The sequence below is a fragment of the Grammomys surdaster genome, unplaced genomic scaffold, assembly GCF_004785775.1.
Source record: "Grammomys surdaster isolate TR1022 unplaced genomic scaffold, NIH_TR_1.0 140, whole genome shotgun sequence".
NCBI lineage: Eukaryota > Metazoa > Chordata > Mammalia > Rodentia > Muridae > Grammomys > Grammomys surdaster.
The window spans coordinates 2,648,592-2,671,263 of NW_021604598.1; the positions used below are offsets into that span (position 1 = coordinate 2,648,592).

General features: G+C 48.2%; 1 protein-coding gene and 1 pseudogene across 5 annotated transcripts in view; one reads left to right on the plus strand and one right to left on the minus strand.

Annotated features, from left to right (window-relative positions):
• Window positions 1-22,672, plus strand: part of Smarca4 (SWI/SNF related, matrix associated, actin dependent regulator of chromatin, subfamily a, member 4) — an 89,129-nt gene that overhangs the window by 46,846 nt on the left and 19,611 nt on the right. For 4 of the 5 annotated variants that reach the window (XM_028763883.1, XM_028763880.1, XM_028763881.1 and 1 more), the window contains 13 exons: window positions 1,233-1,396; window positions 5,669-5,735; window positions 6,665-6,775; window positions 8,100-8,342; window positions 9,919-10,032; window positions 10,397-10,504; window positions 11,342-11,428; window positions 13,059-13,105; window positions 14,072-14,238; window positions 15,971-16,134; window positions 18,366-18,593; window positions 19,229-19,306; window positions 19,842-20,060. In XM_028763883.1, the coding sequence (XP_028619716.1) occupies window positions 1,233-1,396; window positions 5,669-5,735; window positions 6,665-6,775; window positions 8,100-8,342; window positions 9,919-10,032; window positions 10,397-10,504; window positions 11,342-11,428; window positions 13,059-13,105; window positions 14,072-14,238; window positions 15,971-16,134; window positions 18,366-18,593; window positions 19,229-19,306; window positions 19,842-20,060 (1,797 nt within the window). Of the gene's footprint in view, window positions 1-1,232; window positions 1,397-5,668; window positions 5,736-6,664; window positions 6,776-8,099; window positions 8,343-9,918; window positions 10,033-10,396; window positions 10,505-11,341; window positions 11,429-13,058; window positions 13,106-14,071; window positions 14,239-15,970; window positions 16,135-18,365; window positions 18,594-18,865; window positions 18,965-19,228; window positions 19,307-19,841; window positions 20,061-22,672 lie in introns of all 5 variants that reach the window. The other variant, XM_028763884.1, reaches the window with a different exon arrangement.
• Window positions 21,195-21,293, minus strand: LOC114618266 (annotated as a pseudogene).

The following is a 22,672-nucleotide window of genomic DNA, read 5'->3' on the forward strand; positions in this document are numbered from 1 at the left end:
ATAGATAGATAGATAGATAGATAGATAGATAGATAGATAGATAGATAAAAATAAATCAGAATTCAGATCTCTAGAACTGACATGAAAGCGAGGCAGGTAGTGTGACTTCCTGTCATCCCAGCACTCAGGGTGGAGACAGCAGCATCTCCAGGCAGTCTGGTTGGCTAGACTTAATAGATTACAGGGCTCTGGGTTCAGTGAGCGATCCTGCCTCAGTAGACAGTGAGGAAATTGTGAGTAATCAGGGAACATTGATAAACAACATCTAGCGCCCACATACAAATGTACGTGCATACATGGCCTATACATCATACACATTAAAAACAGAAGTTTTAGGTGACCCATGCTATACTTGAGGGCCATTCAGGTCTCCTTGCCCAGCACGTCTGTCTTCTGAGCTCTTCTTTTTCTCCTAATCCGTGCACTTAGCCTGCCTTAAGCCTGGGTTTGATTCTCAGCCCCCACTGTGGTGGCTCAAATCTGTAAGTATAGTCTCAGGGTATCCTATCTAATGACTTCTTACATCCTCCACGGGCACCAGACACACCGGTGGCACCTGCAGACAAAATTCTCCCATAGAAAAATGAAATAAGTCCAAACTATTAAAATATATTTTGTAAAAAAATAGGTCAATTTCTGAGGTGACATCTCATTTGTGTGGTTTCTGTGACTTCCACCATGTTGTGCTTTGGTCGCGGCCAGCATGTAATAGTGATGGTACCAGCCTCATCTTCAGACATTGGTAAAAGACCTGGAGTTCAGAGTGCTTTATGAGTGACTGAATGTGCAGTGAAGATTGGGTTCCTGGTTTGGATGAGTACAGTACAGTGCGGAAGAGATAGAGTCTATAGCAAAGGCAAGAAAACAGGAGAGTCAGTGTCTGTGCTGCAGCGTGTTCCAGCTAACAGAGATGGAGAAGTGGGACATGGAGAAGGCTGCAGTGGTTTAAAGGTGTTTCTGCTGGGAACATATGATGAAACATGTAGTCGTATTCTTTTGATAGCTCTTACATTATCGTGATAGTGAATGCAGTTAGATGGCTTTCGTTAAAAAGTAAGCAAATAAAGCAAAAATATTATATAGAGTCATTCTTAGCACAGTCCCCTGTGATTTTACAGTAAATATGGCTGGGAGTAAGCACACCAGGAAAAATGGGGTAGGGGTAGGGGTAGGGTAGCCACAGGTAGCATATTTGTTGTGTGAACTCGGGGCTTATATCTTTGCCCTTTCAGATCAAGGGTTTGGAGTGGCTGGTGTCCCTGTATAACAACAACCTGAATGGCATCCTGGCTGATGAGATGGGTCTGGGAAAGACTATCCAAACCATCGCCCTCATCACATACCTCATGGAGCACAAGCGCATCAATGGGCCCTTCCTCATCATCGTGCCTCTCTCGTATGTATGAGCCCAACTCCATTCACAGCCTGCTTGCTGCATGGGTTTCTTTCTCCTACAGGATGGAAGTGGATTGTCTCTAGTGTGTGGCACAGGGTTGGTGTAGAGCCTCTCTGTGACCACCTTGTATTTGTCTTCATGTAATCTTTGCATCATGGATACCTTCTGTCTGTCTTCACCTGGTTGTTTCTCAAGTACAGAATAGGGTGAGACATTGCTTCAGTCATGTCTGCATGTGGGAGACACAGTAACCCACTGCTGTCTGCCTCTAGCTTTAGAAGCAGGTGTGTGGAGCCCCCCCATATTCCATGAGTTCCCTTATTCCTACTGGGGGAATTGGTAGGGCTACTTGTGGCTCTGTTAAGCAAAGACTTAGTAGTATTCCCTTGTAGCCATTGTGCCCTGCATAGGGCCCAATGTCCTCTTGTGTCATATTTCAGCTGGGCATGCACAGCACAGGTACCCACAGGTGCTTGCATGTGTGTGACATCTCACAGAGTATCCCACTTACCACTTCTTCGTTCTAGTGGCTTCTTGCTTTCAGCAGTTCTGGAAATCTGTTGGATTTTTAAAATAAAATAAAAAAAAGTTCATCTGCCTCAGCCCTCCCTTGTGCTGGCTCTCAATGGCATAACCTAGGTTACATTTCTGTCCCTGAATCAGTTCTTGTATTCGTTATTCTGTCCAGGCTCAGTAGTTGTTAGGGTTCTTTATGGCCTATCATGGTTCTTCCATATTTCCATAATTTTGACTTTGACACATTTTGATTGTTACTTATATTTTAAGACAAATTCTCACTATCTGTCCCTGGCTGGCCTTGAGTTCAAGATTCTGCCTTATCTTTCTGAAAGCCTCTTCACTATTTTTTGTTGGACGTGTTGGGTATGGAGCCAGGGTTTTAGAATCCTAGGCAAGTGTTCTACTACTGCACTGTGCCCCAGGCCACTGCTGCTGTGTATTTCCCAAGCTCCTGCTCCATCCTCACTGTGGGTACTGTGAGGTTTAGATGGTCCCTGTGGTTGTGGAAGTGAAGTACCCTCTTTCTCCTTTGTTGTCCACACCGTGCCCGTAGCAACCCTTACCATGCTACTCAGCAGATTCACTGCTGAGTGCTTGTGGGTTTTTCTACTATATTGTTGTATTGAGTGCTCAGGGCTGTGGATGTGGATGCTGCAAGCAGCCTCTGGAGTCCTTCCCTTTTGACATTCCATATATTATCAGTAGGCTTGTGTATATTGTATGCTTTAGCCTATCGTTAACGTTGGTTTGTTTCTTTTGTTTTCCCATTGTTCTAATCTGGCCTCTTAGCTGCCATCCCTATCCCTGTAGCAAGTTCCACCTGAGGTTAGAGCACTTCTTACTTTGTGTCCAGCTGATTTTCCCTGGCACCTCTTTCCATTTCCTGCCCCAATTCTGGATCAGCTCATTCCCTAAGGAACCCCAGTGTTAGCAACTATACTGTGTACTCACGAGGCTGAGGCAGAAGGATTTTTACAAGATTGAGGCCAACCTGGGCAGCATGATGTTCCAAGCTTGTCTGGGATATAGAATGAGGCCCTTTTTCAAGAAACACAGAAGAAGATAGAGAGACAGCTCAGGGGACCAGAGTTCAGTTCCCAATAACTAAATGAGACTACGTACAGCTGCATGGACCTGTAGGTATAGGAGATCAGGTGCCTTCCTCTGTCTGGTCTTGCTGTCTGTCTCCTGGTGTCCTTAGCAGCAGTCTCTGCGAGTCACAACAAGCAACTGATTCCCAGGCTAGCTGCTTTGTCTGAAGTTCACAGCTTGTAGTGAGAGAACCTGTCTTAGTTACATTATTGTTATTGTGACAAAACACTATGACCAAGACAACTTATAAAAGAAATCATTTAATTTGGCTTACGATTTCAGAGGGTTAGAGTAGCAGAACAACAGCATGGTGGCAGGAACACCTGAGAACTCACGTACTAATCCACAAGCACAGCGCACAGAAAGACACTGGAAATAATGTGGGCTTTTGAAATCTCAAAGCTCACACCTCTAGAAGTGTGAGAGTGACTCCTCTTATAACAGACCACGCCTCCTAGTCCTTCCCAAACAGTTCCAGCTACTGAGTCCAAATATTCAAGACCCCATAGGGGCCTTGCTCATTCAAACCACCACAGCATTCCCTTGCCAAGGTTCGAGAGCTCCTTGCTGCCTCCTCAGTGGGTATGACACCAGACCGACCTACAGCCTCTTCTTATGATTCCTGTCCAGACATGTATTCATACTGTCCATCTTACTCTCCTGACTAGAAGCACTCCCTGTGCCCTAGGAAGTGTCTTTGTGTTCAGTATTCAGCTGTCCCATCCTGCCTGTGTACTGTTGTTCCCATGTGAGTTCTTTGCCTGCCTTATATTCTTGTGATCCTCAGGCTCAACATGGCATACTGGCTTGCTGCAAGTCTCCTGCCTCTCTTGGGATTCCATCATGCTCTGCAATAGCAGTAATACCAAGTAGCTTAGCCAGGGTGTCTGGGTGGTACTCCCTAAGGGGCAGCCCCAGAGCTAGGCATAGGGTAGGCCCAGGAACTCCCAGTACTTTCAAGCATCCAAGCTCCTGAAGTGTTCTGTTATCTTCTTTGTTTGTTTGTTTGTTTCTTTCTTTCTTTCTTTCCTTCTTTCTTTCTTTCTTCCTTTCTTTCATTTTTTTTTTTTTTTTAAAGACAGGATTTTTCTATGTGGCTCTGGCTGTTCTGAAACTCACTCTATAGACCAGGCTGGCCTTGAACTCAGATCTGCCTGTGTCTGCCCCTTGAGTGCTGGGATTAAAGGCATGTGCCAGGGGCTGGAGAGATGGCTCAGCGGTTTAAGAGCACTGACTGCTCTTCCAGAGGTCCTGAGTTCAAATCCCAGCAACCACATGGTGGCTCACAGCCATCCGTAATGAGATTGGATGCCCTCTTCTGGTGTGTCTGAAGACAGCTACAGTGTACTCATAAATAAAATAAATAAATAAATTTTTTTTTTTTTAAAGATTTATTTATTTATTTTATGTATGTGAGTATACTCTAGCTCTCTCTCTTCAGACACACCAGAAAAGGGCATCAGATCCCATTACAGATGGTTGTGAGCCACCATGTGGTTGCTGGGAATTGAACTCAGGACCTCTGGAAGAGCAGTCAGTGCTCTTAAACACTCAGCCATCTCTCCAGCCCCATAAAAAAATCTTTAATCCCAGAAAAAAAAAAAAAAAGGCATGTGCCACCACCACCTTTAAAAAAAAAATTATTTATTTGTTTAATGTATATGAGTACACTGTCTCTGTCTTCAAACACACCAGAAGAGGGCATCAGATCCCATTACAGATGGTTGTGAGCTACCATGTGGTTGCTGGGGATTGAACTCAGGACCTCTGACAGAGCAGTTAGTGCTCTTAGCCGCCGAGCCATCTCTCCACCCACCCCCTACCACCTTTAAATGTTGTTCTCTTTTACTCTTAGTGACAGCCATCCATAGGTTACTTGCCTATGGGTACAAAGTGATTATACCGTCTCCATCATCTCACCTGGATTGCTAGAAGGATGACAGAGTATAGGGTCTAAGTTAACCTTTTGCCAGTGTGATGTCAGCAGCTTGAACCGTCATTAGATGGGATTCTGTTAAGTAGTAGCCAGAAAGTCTAGGAGTGGAGTTTTTGAGAAGAAGACAGAGAGTGGGGAGGAGGCTCTCTCTTGAGCTATAGCCAACTTCTCTCCCCTGCTCAGCCTCCTGGGATTCTCCAAGGGGGAAGACTCACTGGTCCTCAAGACTGGTCCTGAGAGAGGTCTTGGTTCTGACCCCTCCTCTGTGCTCCTGGTCTCTGTTTACCTTCTGCTCTCCCTCTTCTATTCTTTCTGGGTCATCTTTAGCTTCCATTTTCAGTCTAAGGTGGTCATAGGATCACCATGTCTCTTGTATTCCCATTTGTTACACCCCTCAGTGGCACTGGGAGTCAAGCCACATATGCTGCAGTACATCTGTAGCATATTACATATTCATTCACCAAGGTGGCTATGAATCCCCACTAGGGCTGGCTGTCTAAGACCCACTCCTGGCTCTGCCCTGGGCCAACTGTACCAGTACCATATCTTTCCTTCCTGGAGCAGGGTGTCTTTCCTCTTTGACTGCTTCCACTCGTATCCCTCCCCACTCCTGTGCACAAAGCTCTCATTGGACACAGAGTTTACTATGGCAGTTCTAAAGACCAGGCCTGTTGACTTCATTATTGCCTAGCATAGAACTTGACTGTCTCTTCCTTTCCCTTCAGGACGCTGTCAAACTGGGCGTATGAATTTGACAAGTGGGCCCCCTCTGTGGTGAAGGTTTCCTACAAGGTATGTCACAGGCTAAAGAAGTATCCTCCAACTTATTAGGTCTTGACCTAGGAGGGTGCAGGTGTGTTAGAGGCACACCAGTGTGTGTTAGAGGCACAAGGCTCCTAGGCCTGGTGCTTATTTGATGCACAGGTAGTCGTGGTAGTGTAGAACGGGTAGTTTCTTATTTTGAGACATACTTTTAAAGTCAAAATCAAATGTTTCATTTGTGGAACATTGTTTCAACAGTCTATATTTTAGTATACATAAAAGACTAGAAGATTGTCTTCACTAGAATTCTGGTTTAAACCCATTTCTGTATGAGGACAGAATGAACATAGACCATTGGTGTGGCATGATGCTGGGTGTCCTGGGTACCTAGCCAGACTTGTGCCAAGCATCAGGCCCAACTCAGATAAATGCTCAATGCATTAGGAAGGGGCTTGCAGGCCTTGGATGTGGGCATCAGAAACTGAGGTGGAAAGGGTACCAGTCCACCAGTGCACACCACTGCTTACTTCTGCCTCATGCTCTTTATCCTGTGCCTGTGCTGTAAGGATGTTGTTGCTGTGTACAAAAATTTGATGTGTCTAGAAAGTAGTCATGGAGGAGACTGGGGAATAGACATGTGTAGGGACCAGGCAGTGAGGAGAAGGCCAAAGTGATTATTTTGGCTGTTGCCAGGTGAAGGAGGCCTGTCTCCCAGGGTAGAGGCTCAACTTTGGGACTAGGAAGAGGGAAGTTGGTCAGACCCTGGAAGTGGCTGAGGATGGTACCGGCAGCACAGTTCCCCAGGATCCTCTGTGTCCACTACTCTACTGCGGCTGCTGTTCTGCATGGCTTGGTCAGAGCATACTGGAAACCTTGCCCAGCATCATCCCGGGCTGCCCAGCTTTATTCTTCAAGAACACTATTCATAAGTCAATACTGTTTACATCGTGTCTCTACAGGGCTCTCCAGCAGCAAGACGAGCTTTCGTCCCCCAGCTTCGTAGTGGGAAGTTCAATGTCTTACTGACCACCTATGAATACATCATCAAAGACAAACATATCCTGGCCAAGGTAGCGTGTCCTCATGTAAAACACAGCAGGCCTAGGGCTCAGCTGTCTACGGATCTTGATGCCTGATAACATACCTATGTCATAGCCCCTAGCAAGTTATCCCTCAGCACTTTGTCTGCATGTATAACAGAACACAGCCGGTATGTACTTGCCCTGGCTCCCTCAGCATCCAGACTGGGCCCTAGTTCAGGTTAGGATCCCCCATAGGACCTGAATAAGTGCCCCTCACCCATCTCCTGGACCTTTGTGCAGAGAGACTCTTCTTCACAGTGTCTCCTGATCATGAGTGACCTTTCAGGTTGAGACAAAGCCTTGTATGTGGTCCTGGTGGGCCTCTCCCTGGGCTTGGGCTCAGGGAACATTGACTGTGGGTTTTGGAGGACTCTTGGGGAAGCAATTGAGGATGAGCAGTGAGAGTGCTGGGCTGGAATGGGTCCCCTGTCCATGGAGGCTATGGCCTTGCCTGATATTATTGAGAGCTGTAAGTAGCATGAAGTTACCTAATAGCTCTGCCCATGTGTGTTGTCCTAGTGTTGACTGGGATGGAAGCTGAGGGGCAGGACTGGGTCCCCTGGGCTGGTGTTCCAACAGAGCGTGTTAAAGAGCTCACTTGGGGATGGGGGCCTTCTCCCATAGTCACATTTTCCTGCACAATGCCTAGCAGTGTATGCTGTCACTGCAGGTCCCTAGGCTGACAGGTGAGTATACCTAGATCCCAGGACTTGGCCCAGTATAGTCTTCACATATAGACCATCCATCCATAGGTAACCACTTCTAGTGCAGTTGAAAAACCACATGCACCCCGAGCCACCCATGGGGCCCTGAAAACAACTTTGCTTGCTGGCAGTGACTCACATTGACATAAATGCTGAGCTTTTGTATCTTCAAATGGACAGGCCTGTTCTGAGTGATGGAAGTCCTTATGGTCATGGGAGACCTAACTGGGAATTCTCCTGCGGCTCCTACCTGAAGCCTAACATTGTCTATTCTTGTCCTTGGGGTCACTAGCAAACTCTGGGGAGGAAAGGCCTGGTCCTGCCCCTTCCTGGAAGCCACATTCAGATTGCTTGTATGCCACCTGCGCCACAAGCATGGCTGCTTGTGGCCAGTGTTGCAGGTGCCTTCCTGGGGGCAGGGTGCTGGGAACTATTCCCTGTTGTTGTTTGGAAAGCCAGAGTACTTTTTACCTGTACCTCTGACAGCGTAGCTTTGGCTCCGCTCCACTCCACGCATTGGAGGGTTTGTGTCTGGTGGTTCCTTCTAGACATGCTGGTCACTTTACAGCCCTGCTGCCTCCTCTCACCACCTCTTCTTGGCCTTGCAGATCCGCTGGAAGTACATGATCGTGGATGAAGGCCATCGCATGAAGAATCACCATTGCAAGTTGACGCAGGTCCTTAACACACACTACGTGGCCCCTCGGCGCCTGCTTCTCACAGGCACACCACTGCAGAACAAGCTACCTGAGCTCTGGGCACTGCTTAACTTCCTGCTCCCCACTATCTTCAAGAGCTGCAGCACCTTCGAACAGTGGTTCAATGCACCCTTTGCCATGACTGGAGAGAAGGTAAGTTTGTTTGGGGTGGAAAGTGGCCTCTGAGGAGCAATCCCTGCTCAGCCGCCCTGGGACTGACCACATGTGCTCACTGGCCACATAGCAGCAGAGTCTGTGCGGTCAGAGCAAGCGGCCCCCACGAGTTCAGCAGGGCAGAAAACAGATGTCCCAGTGGCAACTATGGATCCTTCACAAGGATCAGGTCTTGCCATTGAGAGTATCAGAGAGCTGAGAAGTTTAGTTACGACATCTGTGGGGCCAGGCTCTGACAGTTATAAAGAGCTCTACAGTTACCATCTTGTACAGGTGCTATGTGGTGGCACTAAGTCCAAAGGCCATGTTGTCCATATTGTGTGAGGGCAGGTCTCTGGTCAAGAATCTGAGGCTTCTACTTCACAGTACTGGTGTTGGTGGGTTTTGAAGTAAGCCATATGCATTGGGAAGGGGTTAAACAACTAGTCTGTGAATCTGGACAGAATCCAGAGGCTGATGACAGCTGGTATTTCTTCCCCTCCATGCCTCCTCAGTTCTTAGAAAGGTATCCATTGCTGTCATCCACAAGTTCCCCGTCCTCCCTGGAGGCATGCTGAGGCAAAAAGCCTCTGTGATGATTTTTTTCAATCCATGTAACAAAGGAGGTTCTTCTCTGAGACTCCATTCCCAGAGCCAGGGCCCAAAGCTATATTCGTGTTTCTCTTCCTCCAGGCCAAAGCTCTAAAAGGGGTGATCAGAACGCAGCAGAAAAGCTCAGGCCTATGCCACCATCTTGGTTGCCTCTCCTTCCTGGTTTTCACTTTAGTGGAGTTCTAGGAGCTGGGCTTGATGGCAGAGGCAGGCAGATCTCTGAGTTTGAGGCCAGCCAGGGCGACACATACAGAGAAACTCTGCATGGAAAAACCAATCAGTCACTCAATCTGTCAAACACAAATAAGTGGATCCCTGGCTAACAAGATAGCTCAGCAACTAAAAGCACTTGCTACCAATCCTGATGATTTGAGTTTGAGTCCCAGGACCCACAAAGTGGAATCTGAACCAACTGTGACCTCCTCAGGGTGTATCTACCCCCAAACACACACAAATAAGTGAACAACAACAACAACAACAAATTTAAATGCTAAACAATGTAGCCTTGAAGCAGAAGAGCAGTACCCTGGATAAGCAGTATTCCTTAGAAAATAATTCCTCTGAGGCCAAGAGAGGAAGGTGTATCTCTTGATGTCAGAGCAGCCATTGGCATTGATGAGACCATCTCACAATTCCCCAAGTTGCCTAACTTTAGTCAGCTGATGCTGTGGTTGTAAACACTGAATTGACACTGCTTAAGGGAGACCTAGCAGACAATTGTCATACGTGTTCATGGTGTGGGGTTCAGGCATAGGGTTAGCATGGTACCTGGTCATTAGGCTTTTCATAAATTACACAAAAGGCAGCAGATTTTCAATTTCCTGAGGATGAGGGTCTTCCTCTTCTCCCAGAGGGCACACAGGTACCAAGTGACCACTGCTGTCTGACACAGCTGCCCTTCCCATGCCCTGCCTCCCTCTTTTGGAGGCAGTGTTCTAATGTACTGTCTGGCTCCCGCCCCCAGGTGGATCTGAATGAGGAGGAGACCATCCTCATTATTCGCCGCCTACACAAGGTACTTCGGCCCTTCCTGCTGCGGCGGCTCAAGAAGGAAGTTGAAGCCCAGCTCCCTGAGAAGGTTGGTGTTGGCAGAAGCCATGGGTGCCATTTGCACAGCTGTTCCCAGGGTGAGAGAAGTCAGGTGATTCTTCCCTGGATCTGCTCCACAGAATTGGAGTGGTGACTGATACCACTGTGCAGCAAAACCAGGGCCTGGGTCAGAACCGAGCCCTGTCACTCCTGTTTGCTTTGTTCTTGCCCAAACTCATGTCCACAGATAGAGGCTCAGGTTGGTCTACTGAATATCCTCTTCTTCCCAGATCTCCCCACTTTGAGGGCTCTTACCCATGTCCTAATCAGAGTGCTGGTCACAAGACTCCACTTGATGGCACAGACAGCCCAGTCTAAGCTTGTATGGCCTGAGAGTGTTCTTTGCTCCACAGGTAGAGTATGTCATCAAATGTGACATGTCAGCCCTGCAGCGTGTGCTCTACCGTCACATGCAGGCCAAAGGTGTGCTGCTGACTGATGGCTCCGAGAAGGACAAGAAGGTTTGTTCCAGGTCCCTGTTTCCCCACTTCATGATTGTCTAAAAGGGGAGGGTAGATCAAGATCACCATGGAATTGGAGATTGAGCCCTCTGCCCAGGAGCCTTCACCTGGCCCTGGTCCCTCAGGCATTCACACAGCCACACTGTAATGCTGGTTATCGTTTGAGGGTGCTTACTGGGCTGCTTTCTGGAGTTCCCCTTGTTTAAAACACTGCCGTCCTCATGACAGCAGGAAACACAGGGCTAACTGATCCAGAGTTGGAATATTACTAGGGAGCTTTACTTGCTGTGCAGCTGAAGAGCTGCCTTACCCATCATGGCCTCTGCACCCTTCCTCTTGCTATTACTGAGGATATCCAGAAGTTGAAAAGAGTGGGAGGGGGAGGCCTCGGCTCTCTTGGGAACATTCAAGAGTCTCATTCTCCACCTCCTCTAAGCAGGCCTGGGCTTATCCCCAGGGAAGTGCCAGTTTCTGCAGTCTGTACCGAGCACCCCAGCCATAGCCTTAGGTGTATTTCTGTTGTTGAGCTCCTTTCTTAGCTGTGCGCTGAAGCATTGTGCCCCTTGCTCCCTTCCTAGTACAGATCACCACACCCTTCTCTGTAGCTGTACAGTGAGTGTGTGTGTCCTCCACAGTTTGCCATGTTTGCTTCCGTTCATCCCTTGTGCCAGTCAGTCTCTTAGGACTTCTCAGAGACATCCCCCTCCCCCAACACTGCCACAAAGATAACCAGCTTGCTCTGGGCCCTTCTGCTACCTCCCTGCCCAATCCCCTGCCCACCTCCATCTTGCCCCAAAGGCAGAACTCCATTGTAGACCATCTCATGTGCCTCTGCAGGGCAAAGGTGGCACCAAGACCCTGATGAACACTATCATGCAGCTGCGCAAGATCTGCAACCACCCCTACATGTTCCAGCACATCGAGGTAAGGCCACGGCCCGGCGACCTGGCTCTCGGAGGGAGAGCTGGGCTGCTTGTCCCTGATGCCTGTGGCATGTGTGTGCATATATGTGTAGGTCAGAGGTTGGTGCCCTCCACTAGTCTCTGCCTGTGTTTTGGAGATAGTATCTTTTATTGAACTCGGAGCTCATTAACTTTTTAGACATGGCTAATGAACTCCACAGATCTGTTTTTCTCCACATAGTTCTGGGGTTGCTCACTTCAGCCAACAAGACTGTCTTCTGCTAAGTGCCAGGTATCCAACTCAGGTCACCATGAGTACAGCGGGACGTTGAGGGACAAAGGTATCTGTCTCCTCAGTCCTCAGGATGTTCTTAAGAACAGCTAAGGAGCTGGGCATGGTGGGCTACGTCTTTAGTCCCAGCCCTCCGGAAGCAGACCAAGTAGATGTGTGTGAGTTCCAGGACAGCCAAGGCTAAGTAGGGAGACCCTGTATCAAACAAAACAACAAAAAAGGCAGCCAGAGACGGTGCACTCAGGAGGCAGAGGCAGGTGAATCTCTTGAGTTAAAGGCCAACCTGGTCTACAGAGAAAATTCTAGGACAGCCAGGGCTACACAGAGAAAGGGAAACTCTGTCTAGAAACAAGCAAACAAAAAAGGCTTAAAATATTTTCACTAGCCACTGTCTTTACATCTGTATCTGTTAAATTTTCCTTTTGCTGGTATTTAACTTGTGTGTGTGAGCGTGTCCATATGTGTGCATGTGTGTTTGTGCGATCATGTATGTGAGGTGGTATGCATGCACATACATGAGCACTGGGCAGTGTCACCCAGGCCTGTAACAAGGAAGCACATGTTCTGACTTTGGGTGTTCCCAGTTCAGCTGGTGCTTAGCAAACCCATCATGGGACTGAAATTGAAAATCTCTAAATTGTTTCCTCAGGAGTCACCTCTGGGCTGGAGGAATGGCTCAAAAGTTAAGAGGTTAAAGGTTAAAACCTCTGTTCTTCCAGAGGGCCTGAGTTCAATTCCCAGCAACCACATGGTGGCTCATGACCATCTGTAATGAGATTTGGCCTACAGACACACATGTAGACAGAATACTGTATACATAATATATAAATCTTTTTTAAAAAGTCATCTTGTTGGTATTGTCTGTGGGTTTGGGGACTCCTCCCTTGGGAAGTGTTCTCATTCCTGAGTTTACACATGTCTCTGTCAGGTCTTCCTACCCCCAGCTTATGAAGTGCTGCCATGGACAACATAGTCAAGTCTGTGACCACAGTCATCAGAGTAACTGTGCTTTTGGAGAATCTGGACTCTTGCTCCCAAAAAGCAAGCATGTGTTTGTATTCTTAGTATACAGTTTCAGGGTCACTCAAGACCTCTGATGCCTTAGCGTTCCTGTTTCAGGGTGGTCTGAGGTGTCTAATGTCACACAGTCTTCTTCCCACCCTTCACAGGAAAAGCATGAGGGTTGGCATTGGTGCACTGAGTCCAAGCTGAACATCCACATCTGGACTCTGTGCCACTTCAGGCTGCAAATAACTACCAGTGTGACCTTTCAGTCCTCTGCAGTAGCTGCCTGGACCATGGGCTTGACTGGACATTCCCTTCCTGCATTGGCACTGATCCATCTCTTGTCCTGTTGCAGGAATCCTTTTCTGAGCACTTGGGGTTCACTGGCGGCATCGTGCAAGGGTGAGAAGCTTCCCAGCTCTGAGAGTGGGTAGCAGTCTGCCGGGGGCAAGGGGTATAGTCTTGTTCAGTGTCTTCATTGCTGTGGTTAGCATTTATCTGCTATCTGAGGCCTCCAGAGCTTAGCTCCACTGCCCACAGCTTCTGTTACACCTGAGCCTCAATCCACCCATTCTACCTTTGATACCCTGTGAGCACCTTTCCTGCAGCTTCAAGTGCAGGCTCCGATTCTTTCTCTTGGGTGGTTGGGTTACAGTCTCAGTGTGTGAAGTAGGCTATAATTGGCATCCTTGTGCCTCAGCCTTCCACGTGCTAGGACCAGAGGTGTGTGTGATACCATGTTTGGTTCCAGATGACACTTCTATAAGCCCATGGTGTTGGCCTTGGATGCCATCTCTAGAATATCACCATGTGCCTTTTTCAGACATTCTTGAAATTGAGGCTACATTTCCAGCCCTGCAGTGTTCACCTGTAAGGGCATGACTTGTGATTAGGAAAGTGATGGTGCTTTTTGCTGCACTGGAGAATTGCTTCACTATCATATGCAGGATTCTTTAGTCTATAGTCGGTAGTCCGTTCCTAGTTTGAGCTGTTCTAACCTTATGGTGGTGGACCCAACATCCTTGGAGCAGCTCCAGCTTGGCCCTGGAACTTCACATAGGTTCTAGGGCTGAACTCAGGTCAGCAAGTTTACAGGACAAATACTTTACCCCTGAGCCAACTCCCCAGCCCACTGGGCATCATGTCTGATCTTTTTTATTCTCCTTGTAAACTGGTGAAATGGCATTTACTATGTAGTCACTGGTGATATACCCTGACTGAGAGTGACCTGAGTTTAGCTGTAGCTGTGGGTGGGCCTGCTTGGGAGGCCACTTCTTTACTTGAATCTGCCCAGCAGCCACATCTCTGTGAGCTCACAGGTGTGTGACTGAGGGACTAACTGTTTCCCTTCTTCCCTCCATGGACTAGATTGGACCTGTACCGTGCCTCAGGGAAATTTGAACTTCTTGATAGAATTCTACCCAAACTCCGGGCAACGAACCATAAAGTGCTACTCTTCTGCCAAATGACCTCCCTCATGACCATCATGGAAGACTACTTTGCATACCGTGGCTTCAAATACCTCAGGCTTGATGGTGAGTAGAAGACAGTTCCAGCAGGGGATATTCATTCCTGACCTGGTTAGGTGGACTTGAAGTCCAGTGTATACACTGAACCTGAACATCCTAGCTGCTTGGAACAAGGAGAGCCTGAAGGAGGGCCTGAAGGTGTTTAGCCTCCTGTTTGCTGGAGTTTTTACTGTTACCGCAGTGCTGTATTCTGTGGTGTGAGTTCTCACAGTGCCATGTCAGCTTAAGTTAAACAAATTGTTGTCACGTGTGCATGAACATAAGAGCCCTGCTAACATGGAACCTTGAGAGTTCTCTGGCTCCAGCAGAGCTGTACCTACGTGCAGCTCTCCTTCATTTGTGGCCTCATCCTTAGATAGGGTCTAGTACTGCTCAGTGTTAGCAGCAGAAACACCAAGCTTTCAACCCAACTCGAAGGAGCTGTCTTACAGGCCTGCTCCAGAGCTGAATGATGCTCTCTTGCAATAGGACCCTGGCCTGCTTGCAGCCAAGGTCCTCCACTGCCCAAGAGGCTCTGTGTACCAATTACCACAGTATGCCTTTCCACCTTCCATGCTCTCTACAAGATACTTCGGGGAGCAAGAGGCCAGCATTGTTAACAGAACAAGTGATCAGGGAAGCCTTGAAGTTAGTGTCCCACGTTGTTATCCTGGGAAGACAGACTTGAGCCCTCAGAACCAAAAAGACATAGCAGCTTTCCATTTTCCTCACAGAACCTTTACTGGGCTCAAGAGCTGGGTGTGCCTTACTCTAGACCTCTGCCTCCCCTGTCCCCTCTCCCTACTCCATCTTAAAGATGTTTCAGGGACTAACAAGCTGGGCTTGATTGCATCATCTTGTTGTCTGATTCTGAGCATCATCTAGAACATGCTGACCAGAACTCCCATAACATCCATCTGGCCTCAGCCCCTCCTTAGAGTGCTCCAGGGCCACCTTTGCTAAACTAACATCCTGTTCTGTATGTTCACATATCTCAGTGGTGGCCAAACATAGCTGAGGTCCAAATGGCTGGACCTCTTTCGCTGCCTCTCCTGTCTGTGTGAGCACCAGGTCCTACTTTATGAAGGTCCCTGTCTGCCCGAGAAGGAGCCTAAGGACTTTTATCTGTTTGGTTTCCGCTGTGTGGGTTGCTTGTGGTGTTAAGGTGACTGACAGCATAGCTGCTCAAGGAGCAGGGCAGAAGGTCAAGGACATAGTGTGGCAAGTGTGAGGTGTGGGCTAGAAGCCCAAGGAAGGCTATGTGGTTACAGCTCTTAAGCAGAGATTTTTCTCTAAGCTAGCCACATTTACTGCAAGAGAGTTAAGGGGTGCATGCCAGCCCTGTGGCTAGTGGTTCATCTCATCACACTAGGCCACTAGTGCTGAGGTACTGTGTTCCTCATCAGAGTATGGCATTAGCCTTGTTAGCTCTGTGGTATCTCTCCTCATATAGGACAGAGTGAACAAGTGTCAGGAAGCATTGTACCTAGAGATGGCAGCCCAGGAGCCTGCCAGCATCTTCCTCTTCCAGTGCCTTGTGTTGTACAGGAGACAGCTGGTCTGTAGACCCCCTCTCCTGTTCTTTATCTCCTGAGTATGGTAGCATTCGGTAATGATAAGCTGTACCTCCAAGTCACTGTCTGTAGAATACATCTGTGGCTCTTGTGACCTGCAATACCATCCCTGATAGCAGTGCACAAGCTCCGTTGGAGCTCCCACTCCTGTCACCCTCATAACCCTCTTCTCCTGTGCCTATCAGGAACCACAAAAGCAGAAGACCGAGGCATGCTGTTGAAAACCTTTAATGAGCCAGGCTCTGAGTATTTCATTTTCCTGCTCAGTACCCGTGCTGGGGGGCTGGGCCTGAATCTGCAGTCAGCTGACACTGTGATCATCTTTGACAGTGACTGGAATCCCCACCAGGTAAATGCACTGGCAGAGGAGAGAGGCTATCTCCTATCTTAGTGTTCACTGCCTCCCTGATGTTCTGTCTGTCCTGGGAGCAGTGAGAAGTACATTCAGTAATCCACAGTGGTCATGTTTCCCTCCTGCTTTTCAAAGTGGAAGTGACCTCACACCCTGACTTGAGGAGAGCTATCTTTCCAATGATCATATTTTATTCCTAGGTATATATGGGCAGTAGCCAACTCGGAGATAGAGCCTTTGTCTTACCCACATAAGGCTCCAGGCTCCATCCTTAGCATTACAATAACCATATGGTTCTTGGATTCCATAGCTGAGTAAAAAGTAGGAAACAGGCTAGTTAGTGTACAGTACTGATGATCATGGGGATGCAGCTCTTACAGACCTGTCCTGTATTCCACACACAGTCCTGCTTAACGAAGCCAGTCTCTGGCCACTCTGCTCATATTGGCCCTGAGGCCTCTGCCAAAAGGTATTATGGTGTGTTGGTGTGTACATTGAACAGCTGGAAGATGGGTAGCGAATTTGCCCTGTCTCCTCATATACTTACACCGTATATGGGTTTAGTTTGTAATGCACATGCTAGCATACAAGGTGAACTCGAGTCCCCATTCCTGTCATCACTCTGCATCTGCAAGGCACACACACCGATGATGTGTTTGCTGTGTGCTGCTATGTTCCTGTGCCATTTAGCAGTCATTCATTGCCTGCCACCTCTCCAGAGGAGACAGGAGTAAAAAAAGCTATTTAACTGTCGCCTCTGCTTCAAGATGCTCCAGAATCTAGCAGCTCTGGGACATTTTTCCTCCAGCCTAGTGGCAAGTGTCTATTTTCTGTTTATTCAATGACCGATAGCCCCAAAGAAACTTTTCTTGTTGCTCTTGGAACACTTTTGCAAAGACCCTATAGTCCCAGGAGTTTCTCAACCTGTGGCTTGTGACACCTTGGGACCACCTAAGACCATCAGAAAACACAGGTATTTACATTATGATTCATAATGGTAACAAAATGCTCTGAAGTAACAACAAAAAATGTTCTGGTTGGGGGTCACCACAACATGAAGAACTGTATTTCAGGGTCACACACAGCCTTAGGAAGGCTGAGAGCCGCTGCTCTAGTCCCATCAGCACTACATAAAACAAGTGATTGCCAGTGGGAGGCGCTGTCTTCACAGGCTGGCCACTTACTTCCATGAAGCTGGCCACACACACTGATAACCTCTGGAATGTCCTTGCCCCAGCCTGGCAGACCTAGTGGTAATTATCCATCTGATGGCTAAATGGCTTAGGTGGTCACTGTGTCGATCCTGTGATAAATATCAGTGTAGTTTCTGCCCAGATGCTGATGGGCTATTTCCTAAAAGATAGTTAGGTAATGACAGTCAAGCAGAGGCCGGTGGAGAGCCAGCAGGAGCACATCATCAGTGCCAGCCTTGACAGCAAGCATCCTGATGTACCTGGGGACCAACTGCCAAACAGTCCCTTCTGTTCCTATGATCACATATCAGTCTCAAATTGAGGAACATTGTTGACACTCAGCCTGCCTACACAGCTCATGACCCAATGAGAATTTCAGATACTCTGCTAGAAATAGCAGAAGTCCTGTTGGCAGCTTCACTGCCACACTATTAGGAGCTAACTGCTCTATTCCTTATACCATCCTCCTCACACCCATCTGCTCAATCTATACTGAAGCTCAGAGAGCTCCTGTGATCAGCATAGGCCCATAAATGTTTGGCTCAGGCCCAGGATTCACAGACTTGCCAGAGCCCACAGCTGTGACTGACATGGTCATACTGTGGAGCTGTGACCAGGCTGCCCAGAGTGTTGCCCTAAGAGTTAGAAGTATCCAGGAGCTGGAGAGGTAGGTAGTTCAGCAGTTAAGAGAATATACATGCAGAGACCAAATTTGGTACCCAGCATCCAGCATCTCCAATTCCAGGTTCTCTGACACCCTCTTCTGTGCCCAGTGGGTACTTACATGCACGCACACACACTTGAACTTACACATAAAAATACATATTCTTTTTTGGTTTTGGCGGAGGGAGGGGCACGTGTATGGAGTATTCATAGGGTCCCAGGAGAGCAGACATTTCCTATGGGTACAAGGCCCTTTCATTCTCCTAGAGACAGGTCACAGGTCCATTCTTGGGTTCCTGGCTTATAAAGCTGCAGTCCAAGGCTAAGCTTGATGTCTAGAATTCCCCAGACTGACCCACCTCCTCTCCCAAGGACCTGCAAGCACAGGATCGTGCCCATCGCATTGGGCAGCAGAATGAGGTGCGTGTGCTTCGCCTGTGTACCGTCAACAGTGTGGAGGAGAAGATACTGGCTGCTGCCAAATACAAACTCAATGTGGATCAGAAGGTGATCCAGGCAGGGATGTTTGACCAGAAGTCGTCCAGCCATGAGAGGCGTGCCTTCCTGCAGGCCATCCTGGAGCACGAGGAACAGGACGAGGTGAGCATGGTGCCAGCCTGGCTCAGCGTGAGTGGTGGATGCATGAGGCTTTCGTTTTCGGTTTTGTACCTTTTTTGCACTCTTGGTTTTTGTTCTTGGTTTTTTGGTTTTGTATTTTTATTTTTTGCGTCCCTTTGGAGTAAAGGGAGTGTGGGCTGAGCAGAAAGAGGATGCGCACTTGCTTTCCTTTTGAAGTGGGTTTTTTCTAAACTGCTGGTGACAGACGGCCGCATTGACAGCCCTGGAGACTGAAGTCCTGTATTTATCCACAGAGCAGACACTGCAGCACGGGCAGCGGCAGTGCCAGCTTCGCCCACACTGCCCCTCCGCCAGCGGGCGTCAACCCCGACTTGGAGGAGCCACCTCTAAAGGTGAGAGGGGTAGTTCAGTCTCCACGCCCACTCAACTCAGCTTCTTGCTGAGACTGGCCAGCAAGGGCCTGACCCCACAAAGCGTGCGTGTGCTTGTGCGAATGTGTGTGCCTCTTGCTGACGCGTGGGATCCCCCACCGCAGCCAGCCTGGGACCTCCAGCTCATCAGCTCATCTTCGGACGGATTCCGCCGCTCACCTCCGAGCCTGGCCACCACCCATCCCAGCCCCACCACAGTCAGACTAAAGCTTTGCAATCTTGTAGGAGGAAGATGAGGTGCCTGATGATGAGACCGTCAACCAGATGATTGCCCGGCATGAAGAAGAGTTTGACCTCTTCATGGTGAGCACCTGGACTGGGACCATACAGATACAGTGATGATAGTGGCATCCCTGTGGCTGATGGAGCTGCTGTTCCTCTTCACACAGTTTCCTAATGCCTCCAGCTGACCCTCATGTTGTAGAGATAGTGCAGGACACCGCACTGCCATTTCTGTAGACTCCAGGCTGCTTGCCCAAAGGCCTCCTCCCTTTACAGAGGAGTCAGTGGACACTGGAGGCCTGAGGGGCTGTCTGGGGCCTGGGCTACAGGTTCCCTCATGCCGCTGGGTACTAGTATGAAGTTTAGATGGAACTCCTTCAGTTCCGTCTGGATTCAGTAGGCCTGGTAGTTTCCTCTAAGGCTGCCCTGTGGACATACCTATGTTCCAATGGTCTAACCTCTTACCTAGGTCTGCTATAGCAACCTGGTTGTGGCAGTCCCTAAAATGAAGCACTGTTAACTCTTCATCACCTAGTGTCCCTGTGAGGCCCATTCTGAAGACTATTGCTTTCTGTGCTGACTGCCTTCTACCCTCTGCCCACCACCCACATCATAGCGCATGGACTTGGACCGCCGGCGTGAAGAAGCCCGAAACCCCAAACGGAAGCCACGTCTGATGGAAGAGGATGAACTCCCATCCTGGATCATCAAGGATGATGCAGAAGTGGAGCGACTGACATGTGAAGAGGAAGAGGAGAAGATGTTTGGCCGTGGTTCTCGCCACCGCAAGGAGGTAGACTACAGCGACTCACTGACAGAGAAGCAGTGGCTCAAGGTACATGCCTGAGAGGGCTGTGCGCCGCAGACCGTGCCAGGCAGGGTTGGGAGCAAAGGCCAACCTTCTTGGGTCATCCAAACTGATACCTTCCCTCATTGTTGGCTACATTCACTGCTGCGTGGCTTCTAACAGGGGGATGTAGGGATGTTTAGTTTCTACCTCTATAGCTGTCACAAGAAAAGAGCCAGCAACTAGCTAGCATGCTACTAGCTCTTGTGAGCTCTCTAAAGTATAGGTGCTTACTTTTTTATGAGGTTGACTGATGAGAGAGCCTTGTAAACAATCAGCAAATTTCCCTGGAGGTGGCAAGGAGCTGGGCTCCCAGCCTAGCTTTGGAGAAGGCTGAGGTTTCAGGTCCCTGCCTGCAGCTGAGCTGACTGCCCCTCAGCACACAGAGGGGAGGACACATAGCAGCTGACCAACAAACTATAGCTGCACATGGTAAGTGAGGTCATAGTTGAAGAGTACCAGAGGTCTGGCATCAGGGCCTGCTTGGTGTTAGCAATCTACAGTCTAGCTCGAAAGTCATGTAAGCACAGCCCAGAGCTAGCTATTCAGGAAGGCAGGTGGCAATCCAAGGTGATCTGTGTGGTCCTCCTGTGTGGCCAGGTAGCCATGGGAGCTCAAAAGAGCCTCATCTAGAGTACACCAGGGAAGCCAGGGTGATGGTCAAGTCTCTAATTCTGAGGTTGAGGCAAGAGTTCAAGGGCAACCTGGCTTAGATGGCAAGCCCTTGTCAAAGAACAGAACTTGCCAAGAGGTCAAACAAACTTTGGAATGGGCACTCCTCAGAATCCTCCAGAACCTAGGACAGGAACTCCACGAAGATAGTCCTTTGTGTAGTAAGGCCATCACACTAAAGGACTTGTCATCTGTTTCACATTTACAAAGCACTAGGAGGCTTTAATTCAAGTCATCACATTTGCTAAGTTTTGTGCACAGGTTTTTAAGGTGGGATTTACATGCCACAAACAGCTCCTTTTGAAGGTCCATTGCTAGAGTCAGGCTGTCTTCCTGTCAGCATTAGAGCAGCCTCATCTCCCCCAAAAGCCCCACTCTTCCTGCTTGCTTCTGTTAACTCCTTTGTTGTCTTACATTGGCAGCCACTAGTGCCCTTGGCAGTTTTTGTTTTTAAATATGGAATATTTCACAGATTTGTGTGTCATCCTTGGCAGGGACTATACTAAGCTTCTTTATTCCAGTTTCAGTGTATGTGCTGCCAGTGAGCACTACTAAGCATAGTTTTAATTGGTGGATTGGCATACTTTCATGTTTTATGTAGCCCAGGCTGGCCTTGCACTCTTACCTTCTTGTGTCCTCCCTACCCCACCAAGTGCACTTATAACAGGCAAGCACCAACTACCCTTCAAGTTGTGTAACTTGTGAGCAGAGCACCTTAGTGCTGCCTTCTTCAGAGTGCTCCATTGTGTCTGTCCACCAGTTGGTGGATGTTGGGGTTGCGTTCCTTGAGGGGCTGTTTAGGATGATATGTGGTGAGCATGAGGCCTGCCTTCCCCTCTCTCATGTGTACCTGGGAATGGTATCAGTAGAACAGCAGGCCAGCCACACAGGCCAGTCCTTGGTCTTGCCACATACTAACTAACACCTGTCAATCAAGCCTTGGTTGTGTGGTCTTTGTGTTTCTTGCCCATTCCTGTATCTTCTGGAGAAGTTTGTTTGTTTGTGTCCCTTGCCACGCACCCCTGCCCTTTTGAGAAGATATTCTTACTGTGTTACCTGTTTTGGTTTCCAACTCATGGGCTCAAACAGTCTTCCTGCCTCAGCCTCATGAGTAGCTGGAATTGTAGACACACACAGCAGTGCCTAAAAAAATTTATATTGTTTCTATTTATTTGATATGTGCACTTGTGGGGCTGGGGGTGGGGGCGGAGTTGTACCCACACCATAGAATATGTGGAGGTCAAAGGACAACGTGGTAAGAGGCAAGTCTGACCTATTACTATGGTGATAGTCCTGGGGACCAAATTCAGATCATCAGATTGGCGACAAGCTACTTTTACTTAGCTGTTTCGCCAGCCCCAGTAGATCTTTAAAGTTTGTTATCATAGATAGAAGAAGAGGTAGATCCCCCTTCTCTTTTTTCCTTTTAATCTCCTCTTCCCTTTTCTTCTTCTTAATATTTATTTTGTTTTTATTTGTGTACGTTTGTACATGCTCACAGCCAATGAGTTTAGAAAAGGACATCTGATCCCCTGAAGATGATGTTGCAGGGGAGAGGGGAGAGGTTGTGAGCCGTCTGACACAGATCGGTCTCTCTGCAAAAGTAGTCTGAGCTATTAACCCCTGAGCCACCTCTCCTGACCTCCCCTTAAAGTTATTTATTAATGTTTTATATGTACATGATATCTGGATATGAGTTTGGGCATACATGCCATGCCACATGGAAGGCAGAGGATTTGCAGGAGTCTGTTCTCTTCTATCATGTGATCTGGGGCATGGTGGCAAGCTCTTGTGAACCACCTTAGTGGTACTATTTATGCTCCAATAAAGAAACAAAGATTTTTGGGGGTGGGGGGAGAAGACTTGCCAAATTCAAGGTACAAAGATTTTTTTTTTTTTTTTTTTTTTTTTTTTTTTTTTTTTTTTTT